The 27,900-nt window shown below is 36.8% G+C and overlaps 1 protein-coding gene across 2 annotated transcripts in view; it reads right to left on the reverse strand.

Moving 5' to 3' along the window:
- ME1 (malic enzyme 1) overlaps positions 1-27,900 on the reverse strand; it is a 164,199-nt gene that overhangs the window by 69,374 nt on the left and 66,925 nt on the right. For both annotated transcript variants that reach the window (XM_054062910.1, XM_054062911.1), the window contains exons 4-6: positions 21,708-21,783; positions 20,398-20,559; positions 3,741-3,844 (exon numbers count right to left, since the gene is read on the reverse strand). In XM_054062910.1, the coding sequence (XP_053918885.1) occupies positions 3,741-3,844; positions 20,398-20,559; positions 21,708-21,783 (342 nt within the window). The remainder of the gene's footprint in view (positions 1-3,740; positions 3,845-20,397; positions 20,560-21,707; positions 21,784-27,900) is intronic.

Raw genomic sequence — 27,900 nt, forward strand, 5'->3', positions numbered from 1 at the left:
CTTGGTTTATAGCTCACAAACTTGAGAAAAGCACACCATATAAAAAGAGTGGGGAAGGATTTAATTAAAACATGATTATAGAAGAGAACATAAATTACATATGATATGACTTTTAAACAATCGGCCACTATTATTTGCATCTTGACGTGAAACTCATCATTACACACACAGAGAAAGATTATTTCAGTGATACAGGGTTGTTTTTATGCATCACAAATTCATGGAGTGTAGCTTTTAAGAGAATAATAATAATTGTGTCTAACTCTTTGAGGTTGTAGTAGGTGGGCCAGGAAATAACCTACGGAATTTGCCAGATTCTTTCAATTTCCTAAAAGTCTCCTATCTGTCCACAGACCAGAGGTGCAAGTTAGTATTGTCCCTTCCTCGGGGAGAGAAAATATACTTTTTGCATCAGATGAGGAAATTCAAGTCCCTGTTATTAAAAAGGTGCTTTTTTCCTCTCCCTTCATTTATTGTTCCATCTCCATTCTATGTATTTTCCCCTCAAGTGTTTCCATAATCCCTTCACTGTTGAACATGAATATCTCTTGGTCTCTGCTTCATTGCAGGCAAGTAGGGAAGAAATAGGAACTGGAATAAAAAGATATGAGTTATTTCCTCTGGTGGATCAATCCCAGCTACCAAAGTCTTGCTTAGTACTCCATCCTCTCAGAGTTTCCTCTGTAAACATAGATATTTAAGAACAACTTGTAAGTTGGAAAAATTTACTTCTCTGTATAAAATGTTTTATGACCTATTTCTCCATAGGTCAGAATCTTAAGAAACGTATTTGAATTCCAGTTTGATTTATATTCTTTAGTGATGAAGATAAGTGTCTATTTTTTAATCATGTTGTAAAACATTTCTATTTAGAACATTCATGTTCCACTGAATTACCACACTGACACAAAAGCAAGGAACTTCTTTTTACCACACTGATACAAAAGCAAGGATGAATTTCTCTGGTAATGCCCAGAGAAATTATAGCAACCTGCCCTCAGAGAGGGCAGCTGCTGGCACTGGGAATAAATAAATAAACAGATACATGCATACATATGTAAATAAATAAAAGCTGTTCACTGGATTTATGTCAACAGAACTCCAGATACTTTCCATATGCTTCTGCCTTCCCACATCTGGGAAAAATCACATTGTACTAGTTCCATTCTGCACACTGGATACTGTACTAAAATCTTTTAGTAATGGAGAGTTTAAGTTGTATTGTTGCTTTTTTAAAATCTTTACTCCTTCATAAATAACGTTGTTTCGTAAGAAGGATTTGTGGGGGTGAACAGCAGTGGAGGCTGAGAAGGAGGAAGTATTGTAGCTGATGAAATCATACTTTCACACAACATACTTTTTTTACAAAGCATTTTCTTTATTACGCATCATGACATTTACTGTCTAAAGGTGATGTTCCAACATGAAACACTAGACATGATTCTGCATCAGCTTATAAAAATCTTTGTTTTCAAAATTTAACAATCAGTGAAGATGATGTGGATATTTAGGAAGATTCCCTGGAAGCCAATGAAAAGCCTATACAAAGTGTGCTGTCCTGTACATCTGCTTACTCCTGCTTCTTCCCAGGTAGTGCTGCTAAAACCTGGATCTCACTTCTAGTATAATTTGGCTTCTCTAGAGGATTATGAGGGTGAAAAATAGATCTAAAATAAGCATTTAACATAGTTTTCCACTTTAAATTATTTGTCATCACATGCCTGTCTTTAAATTTGGGTTATTAAAAATGCATGACAGCCTTGTGCTTTACAGTGTTCATGGCTATGTATGTCTTGGACATGAACACTCCATTGCACTGAAAACACAACAAATTTCCCCAGACCTTCACCCATTCTTGGAATTGATTAGGCCATGCTAGATAAGAAAGCCTCTCCTGGAGTACCATGGCAATAACTAACAATATATATGACTAACCTAAAAAGTGACAGACCAAATATTCACCTAAGATTACCAAAGCAAACAATTTCTCTGTGAAACAGTCAGCAGAAGGCTAAGAAAAATGAAAAGAGGAATAACATAAGAGAAACTCTCACAAGGAAAAGATAACTAGCATTTAACCAAAGTATACAATTAACCAGAACACCACAATGGCTGGCAAGGGGAAGTAATACACAATAACCCAAATTGTGACCTGCACCTTTAATGGTCACACCCACCACACCACAACCAGCTGCAAGTACTGAGTCCGCCAGCAGCATGCCAAACACAAATTTGAATTTAGGAACATATGAGATTATTGGGCAAATGGACTTGATTTTGACTTAACTTTTGACATCACTTTTCCCTTCACCTTAGCAAATGAGTACCATAATTAATATAAAAGTCATACTACAGCCAAAACAATTCATAAGTAAACCACACAAAGTTTCAACTATAATTTGTAAGTGCTCCACTTTAAACATGAAATAAATGACACCACTGTCGACCATGACAGACTTAGCTGAGTACAAAGTGATCTTTCAGAAGGTCAAGCAAACATCAACTACTCAAAATTTCTCAAAATTACAGAGTTATAAAGACATTTAAGTAAAAAGAGCATGTCAACCAGACCCTGAAACATTATTGAGATAATTGTCTGCTTGACTCTGGTGATTCTTCTCAGTATGAAAAACCGTGGTTCATTGTAAAGAAAGGGTGAGTCAGAGATTCTCAAAATGTGGTCCACAGAGCAATTTTTAGTGCTCTGAACCTTCTATTAGGAAAGTGAAAATGCAATTTTATCCTAAAGGGAATACTCACAAGAGGAGCAAACACATTACAGGGTAAAGCCAAACCAACAACTTCCACAGCAAGATTAAGAACAAGGGAGTGCCAGTCAATGGAGCTGATGGGGAAGAGTATAGTAATATATGAAGGAATATGTGCTTCAGGCATGGAAACTAATACAAGTTTCTTTGGCACAGGAACTAAGGCAGGAAGACTGTGCGCATTCAAGTAAGGTCCCCAAATGGGGTCAAAATGCAGATGGGGCACAAGCCACGACTCAGGAGGTGGAACGTATTTCAGGTTCCAAAGCTCAGCCCCAGATTTGGGATGCAGAAAACACATTTTGCTAAGTATCCTGGCACTAGGGCTATTTTAGGTATACACATTGAATGCAGGGCTAGAACTCCAAATATTCAACAAACAAGGAAAATATAAGTAAACCTGTTATTTGACATGTGACAAGAACTATTTTATGTATCATGTTTTATTAACAAATTTAACTACTTTATGTATAGGAAAACAAGAAGCAAGGGAAAGAGCTGACTTGGTATAGATCCATACCCTGACATTTAAAACCAAAATATTGAAAGCTTAGTCCTGTTGTGGTTTTGGTTGGGGCTGAGGCAGGAGTTACTAAGTATGATAGCTTCTTTCAGGCCTCTGCCATCTCACATATGAAATCTAAAAGACCTAGAAAATCACATAATCACAGCCCTAGGCACAGAAAATTACTAGGAAAAAATTATTTTCAATTTTCAATTATTTTCAACAATCTCAAAATAAAAGTTTGAAAAACTAGTTCACTCATCTCAAGACGAGTTTTACCACTCACGCAGTGAATTCACAAAACTGCAAGATCAAAGGCAAGTAGTTCAGGCAGTTATAAACTTACAGAATACCATGCTCAAAATAAAAATTATCAGGAACCTAACAACTGCCTTCTTTTCACAAGCTGCTAGACTTTATTACTCACAATGAAGTTCACCAATGAGCAACACCGATATATCACCTACCTTGAAGTCACAGCTTCCATGAATTCATCAAGAAGATCATCGTAGGCTTGACCTCTGATTCTCTTGTGTCTCAGACCAATATACAAAGGATCATTCAGCAATGCCTGTTGGAAAAAAAAGTTTGATCTATTACACGAGTAAGTTACACTAGTACACTCTAAGTTAATAAGGGCACAACAATACAGTGTTTGAGGATTAACCCAGGCATATGAAGTATATATCCATTTATCCACTCCTATATAAAGACTGAAGAAATGCAACAATGAGATTAAAGAAACACTCTTTTGTATGAAGGAAAAGGAATACCCTACTCTCAATGGAAGTGTATGTTTCCAGTTGAAAAAGTAAAAGTTTGTTCAGGGAAGTCAGGTTTCAAAAGTATCTTTTAAAGCTTTGGTTAGTATTTTTCAGACAATGCTCTAACACTTTAAAAAAAAAAAGCCATTTCCAGTACTTTTATTATCAGTTTAACAAATCTCTCCCAGATTCCATCATTTCAACTGTGTCAATGAGCTGATATTCAGAAAATGTGCTGCTTTCTAAAATTCAGTACGTCAAAACACTATCAAGCCTTTGACCTTTTCCTTCCAATATATGAGAAGGTCTTGTTTTGGCCTGACATATTTCCAAATTATAACTTACAAATTACTAAATGTGTTCAAAGTTTTTTTGCAATCACTTGTGACTATTCACTCCAGCTAAAGCAATTCCCCAGTCTCAATACTTCATTGGCTCTCTCAACGACTCTGATAGAAAGACATTCTTTGCTATTATTTTTCATAGGCCTCTAAAAATGAATAAGTTTCTTTCTCCATTGTATCTAGTGTCCAATCCTCCCAAACATGCCCAAACAGATTGCCTAATATTTTTCATCCAAAACCAATTTGTAAAACAGCTGCAGAAACTTGTACACCAGCAGTACACATGGTAAATTAAAATATAGACCACCTCTCCTTCCAGAAGGGAGCCTTCAATCTATAACACAAAGTAACATGGCTAGAAAGTTTGCTCAGCCTGCTACAGGCTGGGAATCAGAAATCTGATTTCTGTGTTTTAGAGAAGTAGCTGAATTCTCTTCACAGCTTTTCTGTGTTGTAGAACTGAGAAATCCTTTGTGTTACAAATCCCGGATGGGGACCATTTTCAATCAAAAACTAACTTAAAACCTTTGGTGGTATTCTGCCTCCCTTGGAAGGATCCTGATGCAAACCTACAGACAGAGGTGTTTGTCTCTCCCTCACTTTTCTCTCCACTTCCACAAAAAATTGCAGATATCAGATTAGAATGTTTTTTAAAAAATATAAAAATTCAGCAGAATCAAAAGCTGATTTTTCTAAAATTGTTGCTACATTAATTACCATTTCAAAACAATTTCTAATACATTATTTATAGGCTTTCAGAAGTTGTTAGTTCAACTGATTGAATCTAAGAACAAATAAAGCTAAAAATTAAAACTACTTTGTAAATGAAAGTGAAATCCTTACGTTGAAAATATTTTATTTGTTCCCTTCACCAATTCTAAGTAACATTCATGTTTAACTAGCACATTCTTTGGCTGAAATAATTTTACCTGTGTATTTACATTATTCCGGGTATTCTAGCAGCAAAATCAAAATCATCATTTTGTACCTATTCCAGATACTGCAGAAAAAAATGGCATGAGCTTGATGTCAGGTACCTTCTATAGTAATTTCCTCTTTTTCTATGTTCTTTGTTCTTTATATGTCATAATTTTCAATTTTGTAGTCAAGAACTCTTTCTGGAATTATTTTTTCATTTTCTTTTTGAGTTTGCTTAGGTATTTAAAACTATCTCAGGAAAATCTGACAAATTGAGGATAATTTTGTCTGGGAGATAAATTCACAGGAATTGCAAATGAACTGTTTAGCAGCATGATTCTTAAGACAAGTTTGGAAACCCCGTGGACATTGCCTCTGGCTTCCTACTAGACTGAGCATGAAAAGCTGGAACGCAGAACTGATGAGTGGCAGGAGCCTCTGTCAGGAGCATCGTGGTAGGACTCAGAAATAGCAATCCCATTTCTAAAATCCCATTGCCGCAGATTCCCGTGTCAGTAGACTCCTGCTACTCTGTGTACTATGCAAGCATACCGCATGCTCCACAGTCCAAATCAGCCTAATGAACTGATCCTCTTCCCAACTCCCATAACTCTTCTTCCCAAATTCCTTTGGTCTTTTAGCATAGTGCAACAAGCTTTTAATTAAACAAAGACTGTTCTCTCATTTTGTAAAACCATGTTGAAAATGGGGAGGGAGGGGAAGCTATCTTTGGTCCATTTATTTTTTAAATTCTCAAGACATGCTTCCAAAACACTTTGCAGTCAGAGTCATGCCGATTCCTTAAAGAAGCTAGCTTAAGTTGGGCAGTGTTCTGTGAAAGTTCAAGAGAAACAGGTTTTCAGAGTTATAGAGTTTAAATAGTGCTAAACAAGCCATGGGTGTGCCTTGAAACACAGGCTCTTACACTGCTTTTGCCACTTTTGCATCATTCCTGTCTATAAGCGCTCAAATCTGCAGACAATGCTAAAACTCAGAACTCTGAAACAGCTCCATTTATAAGACCGCTCTAAGAATTTCTTCATGTATCTTTGAAGCTGAAATTTAATGTGTAGTATTTAAAAAATCAACACAATGTTTCTGTGGTATGTTTAAACTTCCAGCCTGGGAAGTCTTGCAAGCAGAGACAATTAATTCAGTGACACATCTGTGATGAAAAGCTTGGCCAGCTATATACCCACAGTTCAAAATTCCTTTACAGCTCAGTGCATTCTGCTTCACAAATGTTACAGTTCGACAAGACATAGCCCCCAAAAGTTCCTTTATAGTCCTGTTGAGACCAACGTATGAAGAAACCCAGGGCGGAGACAAAAGAATGAAACATTCAGCAAGTGAAAAGAACAGTGGTCACGTCTGAGCCCTGAGTGGCAAACCATTGTGGAGCTGCTCCCTTTCCAAAGGGCACTGAAGAATGAATAAGCTGCTTAAGCACATTATCCCCTTATTCAGGTCAACACCATGCAAACCGGGTCCCCAGTGGTTGTTTTTTTTAGAGGGTTCACACATCTTGAGAGATTAACATTTGCTATCGACTATTTCATGGCTTTCAAAACAGATTACCAAAAAGAAAGTTCCATCCTCCAATCGAGTATGTCAAGCTGACATGATGATTAGGTACTTTTCCTCAATGACTTGGGTTTCTTTTGTTCCCCAGCTTGTTGTCAAAGCTTAAACTTTGTTTTGTTGTTTTGGAAATCAAATCTCCTACAAAACATAACTCTGCTTTTTTTCAGGTTAGCGGGTTTGTTATGCATATTAAATGATACCGAAAAAGCTGATGCTGGTTTATTTTTAGGCACACTCTAAAAATTCTAAAACATTCAGGTTTAGCGATGTGGTACATTCAAGCTTTAACAGAAATAACGTTTTACAAGAAAAAGGGCTTAATTTAGGTTCTGGTACTGGAAACATCATGTAGATCTACTTAGAATTAGCTGTGTAAAAATAACAAAGAGCTCTTTGAAGCCCCACCTGATCGTATAAAAACTGTAATGACCTTTGGGGTTTTAAGAAAAAGGCAAGCCGTTTATACCATCTTACTTGTGCACACTTACAGGTAGGAGATCAGCAAACTATCAAAGTTCAAGCAAGGCTTGAGCTGTGCACCTGGCTCTCATTTAGCTACAAAAGCAAACCAGCAAGAAACAGAAATTGCACACTTATATATTTCATCAGTTGAGAACAAACGTGGTGCAATGTCATCTATTCTCAAACCTGGCACTGAAATGTTTCTTTGGAAAGGCTACATATTTTTAATGAACAGCTTTATGGAAAATTGGAGGTGAAGAACTGCAAGACAGTAAGACTTTCCACTCTCAAAGATGGCAGCAGAGAACACCCAGAACCTCTCGGTGCCACCTAGAAAGTGTCTGATGTACAGTAATACTTCAGAGCAGCAATTCCCCCCTTGCTTTTAAAATGTCAAAACCCTCTAGCAGTTCTACAATGGGAAATGATTAACACTAGAACCACAGCTATAAAATTAAAGGAGAACTACAATTGTATGGGACATCAGCAGCTTTGGGACAAAGACATGCCACATGCCAGAAATGAAACACATTTCAAAGTATGATTGGTATAACAGGGCACACAGTTATCAAGAAAATCAGGGTAATTCTGCTGGGTTTTCAAGTGTTAGTATTTTCTTATATTAATACACTATAAATTCTTTCTGTAAACAACTTCTTGTCTCAGTTTTCACAGGCTGGTGAGCACAGGGGAATTTCTGTTCTCCAGGAAAGTCAGACACTTCAAACTTTTTTCTTTTTTTGGTCCCACAAGACTGAAATTTCACTCGATGTGAAATTTTTTCGAATAAAAGAGTTAGTCAGTCAGGAACAACATAGCATTTTGGACTTAATTTCCACTTCTATCAATACTAATCGCCAAGTAATCTGCATTCATTTAAACTTTTGGATTGCAAGAACTAACATGCTGAATCACAATTTTCTGTCCTGCAAGACCTGCCTACTGCTGCACAGTGTTTTCTGTGGCATTAGGAAGAATGTATAAGATTTCAATTTATATTAGACTAGGAAGCCTTTTTTCTTTTAATAAATTTATTTGGAAGTCTGAAAAACAGGATGATGCCCTTAAAACCCGTAACAGATTCTGTGTTTCCAAATGCTGACTGAATTTTGAATTTGCTGAACGCTGCAAGTAACAGTGATGCTAATTGGGTTTCAGGGTGTAGACACTTTGCATAAAGAGATTTCATAATCAGACAGCTATTTTTTTTTTCCTTTTAAATTCTGTTTTCTTTGAACTACACTGGCCCCATGACTTATTTGCTAAGAAGAGATCACAACCCCTCCTATCTAAAGACTAGACTTTTGTCAACACATTTGCAAACTGCAAAGGGCCTCTTGCACAAGGGAAACATCCTCTGTTTCTCCTCAAAAGAAGGAGACCTCAACTTTGGGAGTCTCAGCTAACACTGTAACTGGAGAAACCCAACAGACAAGTACTGACATACAGACCATCACCTCTCTGCACTTCAGTTTCCTCTAGGACAACCCCCATAGAAGAGGATGAAACAAAAGATCCCAAAATATTAGGACAAAAGATGGGTATCACGAGTCATTTGAGGTATAAATAAAGGAGGAAAAACCATACACATGGGACGTGAGTTTAAAAAGTTGAGCCCGATTGTGCTAGACTTGCTGAACCCAAGCGGTTGCCAGTACTTGAGAGACAAAGATAGCAGTTGTACTATAATTAACATTTCCCCATCTGTAACCCTAAAAACGTCACTGAAAACTGTCCATTGTCTGTCCAGACATAATTCTAGACCTGGGATAGTCAAGAATCTAAAAGATAATGTATTCATACAGTGATTGAAGGGAACAATTTCTAGGGGGGAAATTAATAGAATATTATGCATTTTGAAACAGCTCAAAATATAAACATGTATTCATACTTTGATCAAGCAATATTCTGATGTAACAGAACAAAAGTTACAGTATACAAATTATTTAAGGCTGTGCTAAAAAATATAAAGAACATGTTCTTTTCCATAAGTGTGTAGTGATTCTATAGTCTTGCACAGCTACACCAGACGTTTTCAATTATTTCTCCTTAAAGACAGGTTTGCCTCATCCAATCCAAGTTGTTCTTTCCTTTCATTAGGTTGTTTCTCTGTCAATTTGACCTCTACATCCTTTGCTTGTCTTCTTCTCAGGAACCTTACTCACTTCTCAACCTGCAGAGGAATTGTCAGATATAGCTTTCATTGCCCATTGAACCCTGCTGCTTATGTTCTAGTTATTTCCCACCCGTGCAGACAGCTTTACCCAGTTGAAAAATTGTCAGCTCCAACGAACTTTAATTTAACAACAAAATAGCAATCACTCTTATGGCTGGAAAGAATGCTTAATGAAAGAATCTTGTAACATGCTTTGAAATTACCACAGACTGTCCCCAAGCAAGAGACTGCACAAAGCCAGGCTGTGCCAAGGACATTCTGTGGGCTGCTTCTGGAGCATGTCTGTGGCACCCAATAAAGGCCTCAGTGTGCGAGGGCTGCGGGCAGACAGCAGGCTGCATGCCGAGTGGGCACCATCCCTCCTGCCCTCTTGCACGGCACGCTCCGTCTGCGTCCCTTCTTACCTTGTCATGAGGACTAGAAGAGCTCTCATAGAAAGTCGAACTCATTCCCTTGCACGAGCATGCAAAGCGAAAGATGCCACCTAAGGGTAACATTTACATACATAACATATACCAAATTGCACAAGCTGCGTGAGCCATGGTTGCAAGGGAGCACCAACTGCAAAATCCAAAGTGAAACAGTTGCTGCAGCAAGATGCACCTGATTTTTCAAGAGGCTGTTGTGCTAGCAGCTCTTTGAGTCACACAGTGTGTTGGTGTCTGCATAACAGAGCTCACACAACAGCCTGCTCCTCTCCCTGTGGATTTTTCTCTCTTCCTTAGACACAACACATTAGTCCCATTTGCTTTCTGCCTCTTTCTTTTAAGAGTTTACAAATGATTTTTAAACAAAAGAGTATCATCACAATGTCTAAGGTGGTACCGCTACACTAATTCAAGCTAGCATGCATCGCACAATCCACTGCCAGAACTGTATCTAACAGAGCTGGTAAGGAGATCAGAGAGGCCTAATTCATTGTGTATTTTAAGAAAAATAAAAAAAACAGCAAGATAAATATTTTGCATTATGTTTAACAGTCTCGGAGAACTCTTCTAACATTAACATCTGTCTGCAGGGATGATGCCAATTCCACAAATGCCTGTAATTTGAGTTCAAACTTGGAAGACACTCAGGACCACGGTTCTGGAGCAACATTTCATCAGACGCAGTTTTAGGATGCATAACACTTTTATACAGTAAAACTGAAAACAAATGGTTGTCTGAATGCCAGTAGCATTTCTTAAAAAAACTTCATCCTTGCCTACCGAGAAAACAATAGTCCTGAAGAATCCCACATTGTTTAGGACTTCAGCAGATTATGCTGCATATAATCACTAATATTTTAACATACAAACAATAATCAGAAAGCAAAGAAATCTGACAAGTCTCTGGTATTTTATTTTTACAATCTTCAGGCCACATAACAAAAACCTTCCTAAACCCTCTGACAACTTCTTTCTATGAAAGCTTTTAGTGAGTCCCAGAAAAGCCTGAGATCAACCATTAATCTCTTGACCAACAGAGCTTCAACAGCTCTCCTACAGTTAACTATCATCTCTTCTAAATGAACCCCAGCAGCTACATGGCTAAGATCTCAACCTGCATGCCACAGATGAAGAAATATTTAACAATACCCTCCATACTACAAAATTTTGTAGAAGTTGGAGATATTTTTCTTTTCCTTTTTCCTGCAAAATTGCCAGGAATGTAGCTATCTTAATGAATTGTCTTCTTCAGCTTAATCGAGAGAGTTAAATAAGATATAACTGCTTAAGGTAGTTAAACAGCTTTGAATAAATCAAACTTTCCTACACCTTTTTTTGTGAAGCAACAAACACACATCACTCCCTTTATTTTAATCCATTTACGTTTCCAAATTTTGTTTAGTAGAGGCAGCTGAAATGTCTGAATGCAGAGTCATTTCTAGCTTTTGAAACAAGATCAAAAATTGAACAACAACAAAATCAAACACAAAACAACAACAAAGTGAATCAGAGAATACCAAAAACTTATTCTTTTGAAGAGGTCATCAGTAAAGTTTTGCTATTAAATAATAATATTCAGAAGAATGCCATCTTAATTTTTCTTCAGCTGGTAAAGAACAAAGATGACATAAACTTAAAAAATAGTCTTAAAGATCTCTTTTTCATTCATTATTAATATTCTATTAATAAAAAGAATTTTGCTAATATTGTATCAGCTCACACATTTAGACAGCACACAAAGTGTCTTGAGTACATCACATGGTTAATTGAACAGTTTTTTTAACATTTCAGTGCATATACCATTTACAAAATGAAGGTCTTATTCTGTGTTGTCAGTTATCATTTCTGTACCAACAGCTCTGATATTTCAGCTTGATTTTTTTTTCATTCACATGTAGCTATAAATCTCCATCACTTTTTGTGGCTTCTTCTCGGTTCCATTAAACTTATATCTATTTATTTCAGTCAGTTCCATAAGCTACTCCCACATGATCCTTCACAAACATATCTTTGACCTTGACATCCCTCTCTCAGGTGCTGAGACTCAGCCATTTTTTTATTAGAGCCAAATGGGTTGAGCCTCTTCCTACATAAACAAGTCACAACAACAATGCTCCGTTGACTGACTGGTAATTATTGAACAAGTATGGTGAAATTATTTCGATGCTGCTGGCATCTCGGCTGCTGACCATGTATCCATCCAAGCACCAGAAGAAAAAAGGGAGAAGTAGTTCTATGCAAAAGGAGATCTATGAGAGCATTTCTAAGAGCACCTTTACAGTCAACAGGTGAGATGTTTCATCCCAGACACTAGGCTGACTTCTGCGGAGGCAAAATGATGCATCTGATCCCACTTTTTGTGGTAATAGCTATATCGCTGGCTCATTCCCTCTCTTGTCTTCTCTATTGCTGTGAAACTGCTGAACAGGCAGACAGCTAACAGTTACTATTTCAGAAAGAATGGAAGCCAACAAAAACAAACTCTATCTGTTGCCGTCTTCAGAGCATGAAGAGTTGGATGTCTAATGTATCTCGAAATAAAGTCTGCCATCAGTTTGGTCTATGGATATTCATGCATGCTATCCAAAATAAGCATTTCCAGATATTCATTTCTGCCCTCTTTTATAGATCCCTTTGTGCTGAAAAGTGAAGTAAGAGGAAATGAAATGGACTGACAGAATTGCCAGTAACATCAGTACACAGCTCGTTCTTTCTAATGTCAGCCGAAACAGAGACATAAATCCTGTGTCACTATTTACGTTCTTTTGGCTAAACCCCTCCCCTCTTCAACTTCTCAGGTCTTAAAAATCATTGTCGATACACTGTTTGGTAAATGTGAAAATCTGAAGCCCCATCTGGTTTAATCACATTTTCTATGGTCTAATGAAATAGAATATGTCATAAAATATATATTTATAAATAGTATATTTCATAAAAATGAACAGTCTCAAAATAAAAAAAAAAAAAGAGAATACCATACGTTCCTAACCAAAATGGTAAAGTTTCGAGGATGACAATGGATCAAAAGTAACAAAGGTTATATTTAATAAAAGGTTGACATAATTTCAAAAACAAGTTTTAGTCTCCATAGAAGCCTCCTAAGCCACACAGCAACAACACATCAGATGCAGAGAAAGGCAAGTGAAGCGTAAACTGAGTATGAATTCATGTTATCTAACTTAAGAACCTATACAGGGTATTTCAGTATCTGAGACAGCCTGTGCCTTTTTTTAGTCAACAGACAAAAAAGGTACTTTTAAAATACAATTCATCTCTACAATTTGAGATAGCTACTCCACAAGAAGCAGCATCTGCTCCTTTTCGTAAAATTACCCTAGGATGATTACCTCAGGTTCAGATGACTCAAGCACTGTTGTTTCTTCCTCAGTCATTCTGAGCTTACCTAGTTTGGCGATGGGAACCCAGATTCTCAAGACTAATAATTCAAACACAAGATTATGATCATCCATTCTATTGAATCTGAAGTACGGGAAAGATAAAAGTGAGCAGGTAAAAATACTGCTGCCTAAGTGGGTATACTAGAAAACTCCTGATTTGGGTTTAGTACAAAGGCAGCATTACAGGGCTGGATGGGTACAAGAAGATTGCAAACACTAATCTCTAGTATTTATGAAAGGATAAGAGAACTTTAGGCAGAGATAAGATAAAATGATGGTGGATTTAAGTCTGGCACTGAAATGTACAATAATATATTATTTTATACCACATGCATATTAAAAAGATAATATGAACTTGAACATTTCTTTTAATTTAACTGTACTAGAACAATCAGATGAGTTTTAAAAATTGCAGTAGCCTTTTGTTGTACAATGGCAACAATAAGCCCATCGTTAAAAAAAAAATCAGATATTGCTCTGTTGGCTTTTTATTTATTTAAAAAGGACTAAGAATTTTTGCTTCTGAAAGGATATGTAGATCAAGATATTTTTCATCCCCATATTAGGGTAAAAAAAGACAAGCATTATAATAGTAGTAAGGTAAACAGAATGGTTTTCTATTGTAAGTAACAAAACCTATTAAAAGTTACGGCAGCATTAAACAAAATGCCAATAGTGTGCATATTACAAAACTGAGAAAAATATTTAAAGATAATAAATGTTAAAAGCTGAGCCCCTTTAAAGTTGAGTTTTATGGTAAAAATGCTGGTACTCATAGCTGCTGAGCTATGTCTAACAAAATATGAGAAAAGCATCTAAGTGAAAACAAGGAAGGTGATTTAATACATGCCCCTGGGAACACCACGGTAAAGAATAGCACATGATCCTCTATGTTTGCAAATTAGTCAAAACAGTTAACAGCTTTAAATATGGTCAGTAATGCGTTTCTCCTTTGTACATAATTAACGGAGTAGGCAATGTCTGGTATTTCAGCTGTTTTAATACATGGTGAGTAGAATGCATCCTTTAGGAAGCACAAGACATTATTTATATAGAGTCTTCTAATTGAAGGTTTAATGCAGCCAAGGAAATGCATAGTAAGGCAGAAGGCACAGAAGAAATAATAAAAGAATAACTGGCAGAAGACTATGGACAAAATAGAAGACAAACTCAAAGATTCTTCAAATTGCAGTCTTTAAAAGACTCAAACACACTGAAAACCTCACTACTATGAGCAAACTTAGACTCTCGAGATTCACTGCTGGGAGTCCCATCTGAACCACATGGTGGAGTCAATTCAGGCAAGGGCTGCAGGCCATTGAGAATAAAAATCCTTCTTGACTAAAGTCATATGCTGTTTTGAAGATAATTTGAAAGTATAGATTAGGAAATTTATTAGTTGAATATTCAGTAAAAGAAGATAACATTTGATTCTTAGATTTTTAAGTGCAGAAGTCAATTCTGAAATCTAGTGATATCCACTATTAAAATCAATGAAAATAATTGTGTAAAACACAATATCAGCAAAGTACTTTCTGATTTCTTGCAAGAAAATCCTGATGCAAGAGGCCTCTTTGAATGTTACTTAACTGTATGTTTAAGGCTACTAACAGACAAATTAGATAAAATAGATCCATTTTATATAGATAGGAGTAATCTCTATTCACAGAATTCAGGAAATTCTAGTAATATTTTACAATAAAACCATCACTGAAATGCTGTCTCTAGTTCTAACAGCCATCACTCCAGGGGAAGGCAAAAGGATCTTTTTAAATTCAGAGAGCATTGCCATTCCATAATACATTTACTACAAAAAAATCCCTGTCCAAAAGTGCCACTCATCTACATATGAATGCCAATTGTGACTATCTTTTAGTTAGAAATCTCTACAGCTGTAGACAAGTTACATGATCGGTTTGACACGTTTATATCTTTAGATTAATAAGATATGAAATGGCAGGTTTCCTCTACACTCAGCTTTCATCTGTCTGGGTTTCTATTTTTGTTGAAATATAAATAATAATAGCAGGTTTGTTTCTGTTTTCTCAAGAGTTTCCATTTGCACATTATAGGTAGGTATTTTTCAAGAACATGAGTCTTGGAAGGCTGGTACCAGTTCTTATCACAGTTGGAAGTAATTTGGGGAAATGCAGAAAGCTAACTAGCACAAGCAGAAGAATTGAGCTTTAATTTGCACCTCAGCTTTTCTGGATTCACTCTGCCATCACAGATGCCGGTCATTCCTCCAGAAGAATCTGAAGTGCCAGCCCACTCATGCTCATTGACCCATTTAGGGCAACTGTGAGAACTGTCACATTCCTGTATTCAAATATGTGTAGTAATTGAAGGGAAAAAATATTCCAGAGCAAGCACACGGGAAATAACTTGAAATAGCAGCTCCTAAATCACTGAAGAGTGGCAGATGAAGGAGTAGTAGCTGCCCTAGAGCATGTTTCTCTTTCTTGTGCACTGTTCAGTACTCAATTGTCTGTACTTGGCAGCTATATGAATAAAGAACAGCTTCAGATACACATCTGCAAAAAGTGAAGTGACCATCATGATTCATTCATACATTAATGACATATATATATGACCAGCCAGCTATTTAACTATGCGTACCCAGGCCAAGAAAAGATTTGCATGTCCAGCTTCTTTGAAAGCTGCAGCTGGAGTGACTTCTGACACCTGAGAGATCCTGATGTCTGGTGTGTGGCCATTGTCCCAGTGCTCAGAGCATGAAGATGACTTCTGCTAGAAATTGCCTATGTAAAAAGGTCTTACAATGCCAGCTGTCTTCGCTTTTCCACATTGTGTGAAAGTACTATTCAAGAGTTGAATGCTTTCTACCCAAGCCAAAATTTATGGCAAATGGTTTAGGTTTAAATGCTAGCACACAATTAATCTTTCCAAAGCTCCCACAACTGCTCATTGCCAGTTATGAATTTACAAATACTCCAGGATTGCTCTGGCAGCTTTGAACTTGTCAGAGCTTCTCTTGTAAGGTACCAGATAAACACAGTCCTCATTCCTCATTCCATCCATTATTAGATTAAGATTGTTATGGTCATAAGAAACCCTTTCACCACTGATTTGACTTCTATATAACACAAGCCATCAGTCTTCCTAGATTTCATTCCCGTTCTGGCTGGATAATAGTACTTTAACTAAACCATGTCTCACCTATGACCTTTGGACACCAAAAATACTGCCTCTAAGTCATTGATAAAGATATTAGACATCGCAGAGCTGACAAAACCCCTCGAAATACCATCAAACCACAACTATTTTATTATTCCTCATAGATATATATGTTTCAAAAAACATTTTCTCTAATAATACAGGAGGCCTGCTTTATTTTGGATTGGGCCAGTTTGAATTCAAATGTGTTGCCAGGCTGCTTTTTAACCAACAGACTTGCCTCTGCATTGTTTATTTTGTGAGAATTTAATAACACACTTCAAGTAGCAAATAATCATCATTCACATTTTAATGTTTAAGCCCTTAAACCATCCCACTCTCCAGTGCTAAGCACATGTGTTTCAGGTAGGTCTCCATTAAGTTGTTGTTGCTTATACTTTGACAACCATTCCCTTTTTCTTCTGCAAGCTGTTTCTTTAAACCATTTCAGGGTGATTAACTATACCTCTTATGATGTTAAATTAATGCCCAGAATCCAGAGATCACATCACCTCAGGATTTCCAAGCACACTCTCACATCTGTACTGAGACTAGTGCCCGAGTATGTTTTACTCGGATTGAAATCCCTCCTGAGAAGCACCATACTCAACCCCAAAAAATAGCTGGTTACGGGGTAAGGCACAACTTTCAGTAAGATCTTCACAGTTTGTATTAAACAGCTGATAGTACTCCAAATAGTGTTTCAATTGCTTTGGATAAAAATGTCCTATCAGTAATTACTTGGATACAATTTGTCAATGACTTACGAAACAGGCATATTATTTTTGGCAGCGGTCAACGTGCTCTTTTGGATATTCAGCCCCACACTGATTACATGAAATAATTTAACAGTTTGGTCACACAAGTCTTTCCACTAGGTCAATGTTTACCCATCAGTAAGCAGTTTCCATTTCTCTTGCTTATTATCCAGGCGACTGTATAAAAATGCTTTATTTGCCTCTCTTCTCTTACCTTGGTTTTATGACTAGCAGGATAATATCCCAGCTAAAAATGCCTCTGCTAAAACTAATAATAAGGCTTTTAATAATCAACAGAAATTGAGTAAGTTGCTTCTCAGAGTTACTGTCTGGGGCCCTGTACACAGCAAAACAATACAGTACGAGAATTTGTGAAGTTTTGCTTGAAATCAGCTTTAGAAAAAAGATTTAATCTTTCTGGAGAATTTGCAGGTTGTGCACAACTGCACTACAGTTGCCAAAAATACATATTTTACAATTTATTTTAAAGCATTGAGGCCCCCACAGAAAGGGAAAAGGAACTAATCTAAATGGAAAACATCTGCACATTTCAAAAACCATGTTCAGCATAGTTATTATTCATATGTGTTCAAGTTATGAGTTATTCCTATTGTGTCTGATTATGGAAAATCCTAGCTAGAGTAAGAAAATATAGCATAAAAATGCAGTTATTTGTTCGAGAGGATTAGATTCTAAGGTAAAGAATTGCAGTGCAATTCCACAGTGGCTTGACCTAATATAACCAACTTAGCCAGCAAAATGTGATCACTTTTTGGTCACTTCAGTTCTCTGCCATGGCTCGCAACCTGGTTACATGAACACCAGCATTAGGGAGGGAACAGGGATGTGCTGCTGGGGGAAAGGAAGCATGTTAAAGGGAAGAAATTAAGGGAGCTGGTGCCCTAGTCAAAGTCAGGGAACTGTAAGTTCCAATTAATGAATATCATCAGGCCCATGCAGTGTCTTCAGACAAGGGGTACACCAATAGAGTCCCATCTGTTCATAATCCTACAGCAGAATTCAGGGGTCACATTCCCAGTTACAGCTGATAGATAAAATGCTTAAATATCTGAGCAATCAGTCTCCACTGAAAAAAAGCCACCAACCATCTATGTTTTCAAGTGTAGTCTGGCACAACCCTGAAAGAGCAATTGTGCTGCCTCTAGAGTTGGCCATAACCCAACCATGATTCACAGCCTTCATTTCGCTCATGCTGCTGACTTCTCCTCACCCCTGCAAAAATCTAGATGAGCCTAAAAGGCACTAATCCATAAACTAATCTAATTCCTTGCATTTGCTACAGCACTGAAAAAAATACAACAAAAATAACTCTTCACCCAATCTCCATTTATTTAAACTTCGCTTAAGGTCTCTTATACCAGTAAATTTAATTGGGGATTTTAGACTCTTAGATAGTAGATGCACGTCTAAGCATAATACACACCCAAACAGGAACAAAAAGCCAGGTATTCCCGTCCTACACTGCTAACCACCATGTTGGCTGAGGACTAAAATGCGCTCAGCCTCTTATTGTACTGTACAACTAAACTGAAGCAGTTCATAATATGGCCCTAAAATAAGAAGCCATATGCCAAAATGAAACAACCAAAGGCATCCTTCTGATTAGAAGGCGAATATTTCACAGGATCGCCCTAGCTCACACAATTTTAATGTATCTTGTAATACTTTAGGTTTGCCATACTTTCATATGCATTGGACTCATCCATTAGCCACAAGAAAAGTGACATGAAAGTTAAGCTATTATGGGTATTACTTTTTTAGTTATTATGGCTATTATTTTGGGTATTTTTTTAATATTTGTGTATATATGTATATATATCTTTGATATCATTCAAGGAACTAGTACAGTATGAAAGATTAAAAACTGCAATGAAACTCAAGCATAAAAGCAAAATGTAAAGTCTACTGCAGTATCAGCAGTAGTGGACGTGATTAACTGCCTAGAAACATTCAATAACAGATTAGACAACTGGATCAGCTGCTCAAACCAGGAATAAAACCATTTTATAGCTAATGAGACTTGTGTATGATTTGATATGGCTATGTGCTAAAGTGTTCAGATACGTCTCACAAGTAAGTCTGTCCACTTTCAGAAGGAAGTTCTTGGGGGATAGAGAGAGGGGTGGCAGGCTCGCTCTCAGTTCAGTAATGCTTTCATGATGTATTGTCTAAATTACCGCAGTGGGGCAGGGGTGAAGGTGCGTGTATAAAGACACACAAGCACAACTTAACAACCTAGAATTCCCAGCTAAATTTACTGATACAGGAGTGCTTTACTTAGCTATAATACATGTAAATCTCTGATACATTTATCATGCATCATTTATAGTATAACATTTGTTTATTTCTGCTAAAGCTTAATGGTATTACTGATGATATTTAATTTGACATCAGTCAGAGTCACCCATTCAAGAATTCTTTAAAAAAAAAAAAGAAGGAAGAACAAGGGCCACATAATTAACAAGGAACCCCAGAAGCCGTGGAAATAACAAAGCCAATTTTCAATAACTTTAAATCTCTGCACTTCACACAAATGGGAAACCAAGCTAGCCAAGTTAAAGAGGGTAAGGTCCACTTACTTGAAGAACTAAGACCTTATTTTAGGAAAAGGTACAGCACTGCAGTGCTAAAGGCAATGTACAACTGAAGTACATAGACATGCACTCCCAGCACAGAACTGGGCTATAGGTTCAAGATTTTCACCAAAACAAGGGGCACAGTCAGAATTCATATCTGAAATCACTGCAGACGAATTATGCAGCAAAGGTGGAGGAAGAATGCATTTTTAACTATCATCACCCCCATCTTGAGATCTAATTTCCCATACTCTGTTTTAACATGTAGAATGTAAACAGCACATCTTTACGGAAAATGGCATCCTTAATTACTTGAGCCTTACCAAACAGTCTATGCTGTGCATCAGAATGAATATGTCTATACTGTGTATTAGGATGCTCCTTTTTCCATAGGACTTTTTAGGTTGCACATAATCAAAGCCAGTATCATAATGAAGAAAAACAACTTTTTACAATTCAACTTTTATATAGTTCCCTTCAAACAGCTAATGTTCACTACACCTCAGAAAAGGATTTACCTCATTATCTGTTCCCACATCCAACATAACTGGTAGACACTCGTGAGGTTTTACTCCTCCACATGCTGTATAAAGTGCCAGTTTACCAACTGGAATGCCCATTCCATAACAGCCAAGGTCACCAAGACCAAGAATACGTTCTCCGTCTGTCACCACAATAGCCTGGAGGAAGAAATAAAAGCACTGTAAAAATCACTTATTTGCTTATATGGACTAAGTATTCCATTATATTTTTACCATAATTTTTAATTCATATATAAAAACATCTAACAGGTACAAATGAATCAATCATACAAGAAAGGCTCAGAACTATTTTATTTTACTTCACTGCAGTTTTGTTACACTATTTCAGACACTTGCTTCACTGTAAATGGGACTTTCATTTAGAACTTTTAAGGATACAGGAGAGGTATTTAGTATTACATGACAAGGGAACTGGCATTGTTCCCTCTTACATTTTTCTGTCAACAATGAGAAAACAGAATAGGATGGGAAAGGAAGTTCTCCACAAAAAAAAAGAACAACCTTGGACTCCAGGGTTTCGCCTTGGTTGCTTTCAGTAAAACCATAGCCAACCATTCCTGCTGGCCTTTGTCAGGGCTGTCTACAGCCACCTGGTTCTTACCCTTCAAAGAGGGTTTATTTGCTTCCCTTGAGCAAATAACACACTCCATCATACTTATGCACATGAGGAAGTATGTGTTTTCATTGACAGAAATACAATAACTCAGTAAACCGCACAAAATTGTCTTTGCTAAAAATGAAGATTTTTCATATCAAAGAACAGAAATGCTCAGTATGGTAAGCAGCAGCAAATACAAGGATTTTGTGTCACCCTCTGCGATGAGCCATTTTAGTTGGACACTTAATATTTTTTGTGAGAGAGCTCATCAGGTATCATGGGTTGCCAAGAGATCTTGTGAAGTATCCACCCATGGAGATACTTTAAAACCCACAGGCTGGACATGGACCTGAGTAACCTGCCCTGGCTGACCTTGCTTGAGCAGGAGAATGGACTAGATGATGCCTTCCTACCTCAACGACTTTGTGATTCTCTGAAATGCAGAAAAAGCATTCCGGTTTTTTTTAACACATAATATTCAAAGTAATCGACCAATTAATCAGTAAAGGATGCCTATAGTTAAACAAGTAGGGATTTATACCCTCAAACTTTGGCCTAACAACGTTATTTCTATTTAAAAGATGAGCTAATAAATCACTGAAATCTAATTGATAAAAGCGATAAAAATACCTTAATCAAGTCACTGTGGGTGACTCAACTGAACTTACTGAACTAAAACTGAACTTACCTTGACGATATTTTCCGGCCAGGACTTAAGCATTGTAGCAATGTGTCCCCGGTCATGGATAGTAATAAAAAGGCCTCTGTAAATTGAAAATTAGTTTTCATGTAAACAGGCAATTAAATACTTCAGTATAAATCAATTAAATAATAAATTAACTCTATACAAATGTGTTTCCAACATACATGGATTCAGTCCAACGGTAAGTGCTCAGTTTTGTATGAATGAGTAATTTAAATATCTGCCTTTACAGAATCACAGAATAGTTTACATTGAAGTAGGAGAATATGCAACTCAGTAAAGCTTCATTGAGCACTGAGAACCTTTAAGAATAATTTCTGAAAACTGCTAAGCTTGAGTTTAAAGCACACTGAGCACTTGATCTGTTCAAATGTGTTTAATTGTCTCAGACCGCAAAACATGTTCATCATATGACAGTGATCGCTACTGCCCCAGCAGTCCTAATGTTTACGGACAAGAATGGGGTAAAGTTTTAATCTATGAACAAAGCCTGAAATAAGCCATATATTATCATTATATAAAATAACTTCAGAACATTCAGTTATGTGCTTAGAATACAGTCTGCCTACTTAATTATATCACCCCTTTGACACCTACAAAAGTGGGAAATTACCTCCTCTATATGAAAATCTGTAGCACATTCTACAGTGTTAAGAATACAGAATTTTTACTTTGAAAAGTGTTTCTAAACTGGTCTTTGGTTCTATCTACACAGAAGAGTATAAAACAAAATGGCAGAGAAGTGTATTGCTCATTTTGATTTTTATTTATTATAGAAGCAAACCAATATCATATCCCACTCCTCAGAATTTCATTATTATTTATTTTACCTGACTTGTTGATATACGTCCAAGTCCACTCAGACTTAATTTAATTTCATTTCTCATCTAATCTACTTTATTCATGTGAGTGAGTGGAAAAAATTCTCTCACTAATTTCAATCTCTCAAAAGCCATTAAGAAAACATCAATGAAGAAAAACATGCCAGAGCTACCTTCTTGCAACTAAACTTTGCATTAGGAAGTATAAGGAGATGTCTTCAGGAATTATTCTAAAGCATTTCATCTACCTATTATAAAAATTGTAAAATAAAAATTAAAGAAAAGAATTTAAGAATAATTTAGATCTAGGTCTACTCCATATTCGTAGAAGAGGGTACATGTCCATGTATATCTAACTACGTCTAGTAACTCAGGGAAAGGGTTGTCAGATATGACTGCAAGTATTCCAAGTCAAGCGAAAAGTTTCCTGGAGTGTTAAAATATGTATTAGTCAAGACACCAAAACTACTCCAAATATTATATTTAATCTTGTATGTTTATATATTTACTATATATTACATTATGTATATATTATATTTTTATAAATAGTTTAATTTATGAAGTGATGTATATTTTTACATTGCATTTTATGTTTGCGTTCTTCTCCCCTTCTTTGATGTCAAGGATACAAACCCGAAATTGTTTATTATTTGGGACAAAAGCCAGTGTAAGACATTGCAATTAACTGAAGTATTTCTTACTCTTAAAGCTAATGATTCAGAAACAGAAACTACAACCTCAAGCAGCGAATGAAATAAAAACTGACATGTGCTACAAGAAAAAATATATACACACTGCATAAAGGAAGAAAACAATCAGCCATTTCTGGTTAGATAATTTTAACGGTTTAAATTTCATTTTGGGCATTTCCCCCTAGAACTGGGAATTCCCTGGTACTGGCATTCCCAATTAATGTCCCTTGTGGGTTCGTTCCCCATGATCAGAACAAATACACCAGGCTGGATGATTACTTCTATCAGTTGTTTCTTAAGTAACACCTGTCAGCAGATTAATTCCTCCACCCCAGTGGAAGCGACAGTCCTTGGAGGCAGGAGGGTTACTATTTACAGCACTTTTCAGAAGTTGTGATATCTACAGCCTACAAGCGTTCCTATTTGTGGGACACCTACCTGACAAAAGACAGGGATTTCACAGCCCTACCAGTGCAATGACATAAAGCAGCAAAGGAAAAGAAATTCAGATGCTTCCTTTCAAATGTATTGTACAGTGACTCATTTCAGAAAACACTGTGTAAACTGTTAAATTGTAAAATACAGCTCATCAAAATTGCTCGCCTCAGAGACAGTCAACTGTGAGAGATGAGTGTGCAAAAGGAAATGAAGACTGTGGGAGGAAAGCTATCTAGATGCATCACCTCTCTCCTTGTTCCCGCCCTCCAGCTTACACCAACCTAATAGATTCATGTTAAATGAAGCAAGATTTTGTATTGAATTTCTAAAGAGACAGAGCCCAGCCCAGTGTGGTTAAGTGACCTCTTCCTTACAAGCTAGGGGGAGAGGTCTCCATAGAATAAATTCCCCGGTAGAGGAAAATAAAGGCGGGGTGGTTGCTCTAGAAGGAATTTTGTTAGAACATTTGTAAGGACGTTTGAATAAGTATTGAGAGCGTATTTGAGAAATCTGTCCAAGCAGGATCACATTTAAACAACAATGGAAAATAGGGGCCGAAGTGTAAACAGAGTCATGTCAAAAGCATTTCACTCCCCTCCTTCTCCCATTCCCTCCATTCTTTCTGTAGATTGTTTTTGGACACATTGTCTTGACTGAGAAGAAATCCTTGAACTTAAGCACAGAATAAGAGACAAGAATCTTTTTTATTCTTTTATCTGGGTCTGTTTACCTCATCCTTCATTTCTTTAGTTTAAGCACTTTTCTCTTTTAAGGTGTCCTCCACAAGAAGGTACACCAGGTTGCAAGAGGAAACCCACCTTGCCTCAGTGTCCAGTACAATAATGTCCGGCCTACATTATTGGGACTGAATTCACCGGCAATTCTACCTGCAGGCAGCTACCAAAAAGTAGTACTATTTTTTCTTTTCCAGGAGCTGATGCTATGGCCAGGAAAAGCACCTACTGCATAAGGTTATTACAAGTGGGATAGGGTAAAACAAGCAGACATTACAGTTATGTTTTGGCTGTCATGGCACAGCCAAGAAAATAATCAAAAGGAAAGCTACACAATCTAAATTAGGTTAAATGAAATATGTATTTCAGTCCCAAAATAAGACAGAATTATCTATTTGAGTGTAGTGTTAATAATAAGTACTGTCAGGTCAGTGACGCACTACCCACTCTGCCGGACACAGACCAAGAGACAGCCTGTGTGATGCGCATCTGTCTGAGACAGCATTTCACAATGGGGCTGCTGAGGCAGATGGACAGGTAACACGTTTCAGCATATGGAGAATAAAGCAAGGTATAGAAAATAAATGCTTAAAGATAAAGTTTTGTACAAGATTAAAAAAATAAGGAAAATTATGCTGCTTGTTTTTCAGCATGCATATATTCACATATCTAACAAGAAAAGCATCTCACAGGAAAGTAGGCTTAATTTCTCCTGTATGCACTTTCGAAGCAGCCCAGGTTGGCAAGCTCACTGCGAAAGCAAACGCAGGTTTTACAACACATTTCTATTTGAACTGACATCTCAGTTATACATATCATCTTTTCTTGCAAGGTAACAGATTGAGCCTGCTGAGGCTTAAAAGACCAGTCAGCAAAACCATGACTTAAAACTGATTTGAAGCTTGCAGCAGCAGATTAGTCATCAAGTTAGGATGTTCATTTTGAACCTGGCACAATGCAGATCTACACAGAACTTTTCTGAGCACAAATGCAGAAGGTCTCATCTTCAACCCCTCTGGTCCCTAGTTAGATCTCAGTTCAGCATTGGTTTCTACTAGCCTAGTCAAAGGGATCACCTCTATTCATGCCCACTTCAGATAGCCAGACAATACATGAAACTACAGCAGAGGCATAAGTACTCAAAGAAGTAACTATGCCTCCTTTCTTCTTCTCACAACACCACAAAGACCAGAGTCCTGAAGAGTGAGGGAGGAACCCATGCTAGGACATTGAGATCCACTCAACAAAGGGTGGATCTATTTTGGGTCACTGATCTCACTGCACTATTGCAGATTTTACCAGTTATGTAGAGGTCATTCTACACCACATAATTTGGCTCTGTTTTATTAGAACTCTGATCTATGAGAACAAAGTAAACAGCATTAAATGGGGTATTTGTTTATTATACTTCAAGGAAATAATGTTCCACCAGCGATTTATTTCTTTATTTTCTATTAAAGCATAGTATAGAAACATGTGCCATAGTAACAGAATAATCCTTTCTTTCCTCTTTTAATAAAAACAGGAGGCAATCTAACATGTCTCAGAGAATGTCAAACATTTTTTAATGAAAAAAGTTCAAATTTTTCTCACAACCCCAAATGTTCAGAACTATGAACTGCACATAGAATTATAATAGAGGTGACTTCACTTCCCCAGGCAACCTAAATCAACGAGTTTAAAAATAATAATAATAAAGTTTCTCAGAGGCCAGCCTTAGTTTATTTCCAAGCCTAGACTTTCCCAAACCTCTGCACTTTGCAAGAAAGTAAACTACTTCCCTAGTCCCTATTGAAATTCCCTCCTATTTTTGTTGATATTACAAAAACTGGTTCAATACAAACATTGTACTAAAAACTAAGAGTAACCATATCGCCCAAAAGAATGGTCTGCTCTTTTTTCACCAAGAAATAATAATATTTCTCATTGTAATTGTTCGATATGGTCACCTGTCATCATATAAAATGTGCTCAAACTTTTAAATATCTTACCTTACCAGTTAGGTTTGTTCTTTTGTAGATAGGTTTGTTCCAAGACCTTGAGGCCTAATAAATACAACTGATGGGCTGACTTAAGAAATGCAGCTGTTCACAGATTTATTTTTTTAACTTTAACTCTGTATAGAATGAATTTTGTTACTTTACAACACACAGATATTTCTTTCAATAAATAACATACCTGATGCTGAAATCACAGATGCTACTGACTTTCATTGTGAATGTATTGGTATTAAAGAAACCTGGGATTTACATTTTCTAGATGTTGCATATTCAATCTATATTTAAACAGCACAGTTTGTAAGAAGCAAAGTAAAGACTAAATCAAAAAACATCAAAAATCAGAACAGGAGCACTAAGAGAACAGTATATACTGTTACCTCCGAAAACCCGGAGCTGTACATGAGTAAGATAGAGTTCATAAACTAGGTAAGTGCTAGCAGCATATGAAAGACAATAGAGAATAAGATGCTAACCCAGAAAAGACAAATATTATGTTTCTTTTAAGCTTGGCATATGGCATCCTAAGTGGTTGATTATAAATAGTTATTTTTTAGAAGAAAGTTACTTCAAGTATTTGGGAAGATGGATGCTAACACCTGCCAACTCCAGTTACCTATACTTAAAAGAATAATGGAAGCCTCAATATAAATTCCTACAGTGAGTCAAGTGCCAATTTGGCACAGGAGTGTAGGAAAATAATAAAAATACAGAAAAATCCAGTGTTCATAATCACTGTAAATGGGAAATGCTAATGTTGAGGGGTCTGAACAGTCAATCTTCAGCTATTGGAACAAATCAGCATTTAGTCTCATTTCAAGACTCCCTTCTGAAAATGCTGTTTCATGGCACTATTTATGTAGCAAGTAACACTCTTTCACGTGTCTAAATCCAACAAAGCTGCTTAGCAATCCCTGTTAGTAAATTCAGAGCTTTAACATTTACTAGAGTTAAATATAACATCTACATAGCAGAGACAATTAAGTTCAGGGCACTTATGGAACGGTACAGTCTACAACATGAATCAGTCTTAAGAGCAAGAAAACTCCTGAATCTAAACTGAAAGACAGCAGGGGTAAAGCCTAGCATTTGAAAACAACCTCAGGAGAATGAGGTTTCAGAAAAGAGAGGGTAGGGTCTGAAGGAGCAAAAGGCACATAACTAGTGACAAAAAGACTCAGATGCTGTGGGATCTTTTAGTATATATGCTAAAATATTGTTTAAAAAATAAATAATAATGATGATGATAGCAATAATCATGAAAATTATATAGTTATTTAAAAAAAAAAAAAAGAGAGCTGGGGTAGTTAGCTAGTTAAGATGCTATTTTTTCTGGTGCAAGCTTCAGCAAGTTGCAGTGCTCCAGATTCTGCACAACCAATAATAAAACTAAACACAGTATCTGCACTATGCTTAGGCTGCCTTGTGAGCTTTGACCAGATGCCATGGCTCTGCCTTGTCTTTTCAATGATGGACAATGTGTGCTTCAAAGAGCC

The sequence above is a fragment of the Cuculus canorus genome, chromosome 3, assembly GCF_017976375.1.
Source record: "Cuculus canorus isolate bCucCan1 chromosome 3, bCucCan1.pri, whole genome shotgun sequence".
Taxonomy (NCBI): Eukaryota; Metazoa; Chordata; class Aves; order Cuculiformes; family Cuculidae; genus Cuculus; species Cuculus canorus.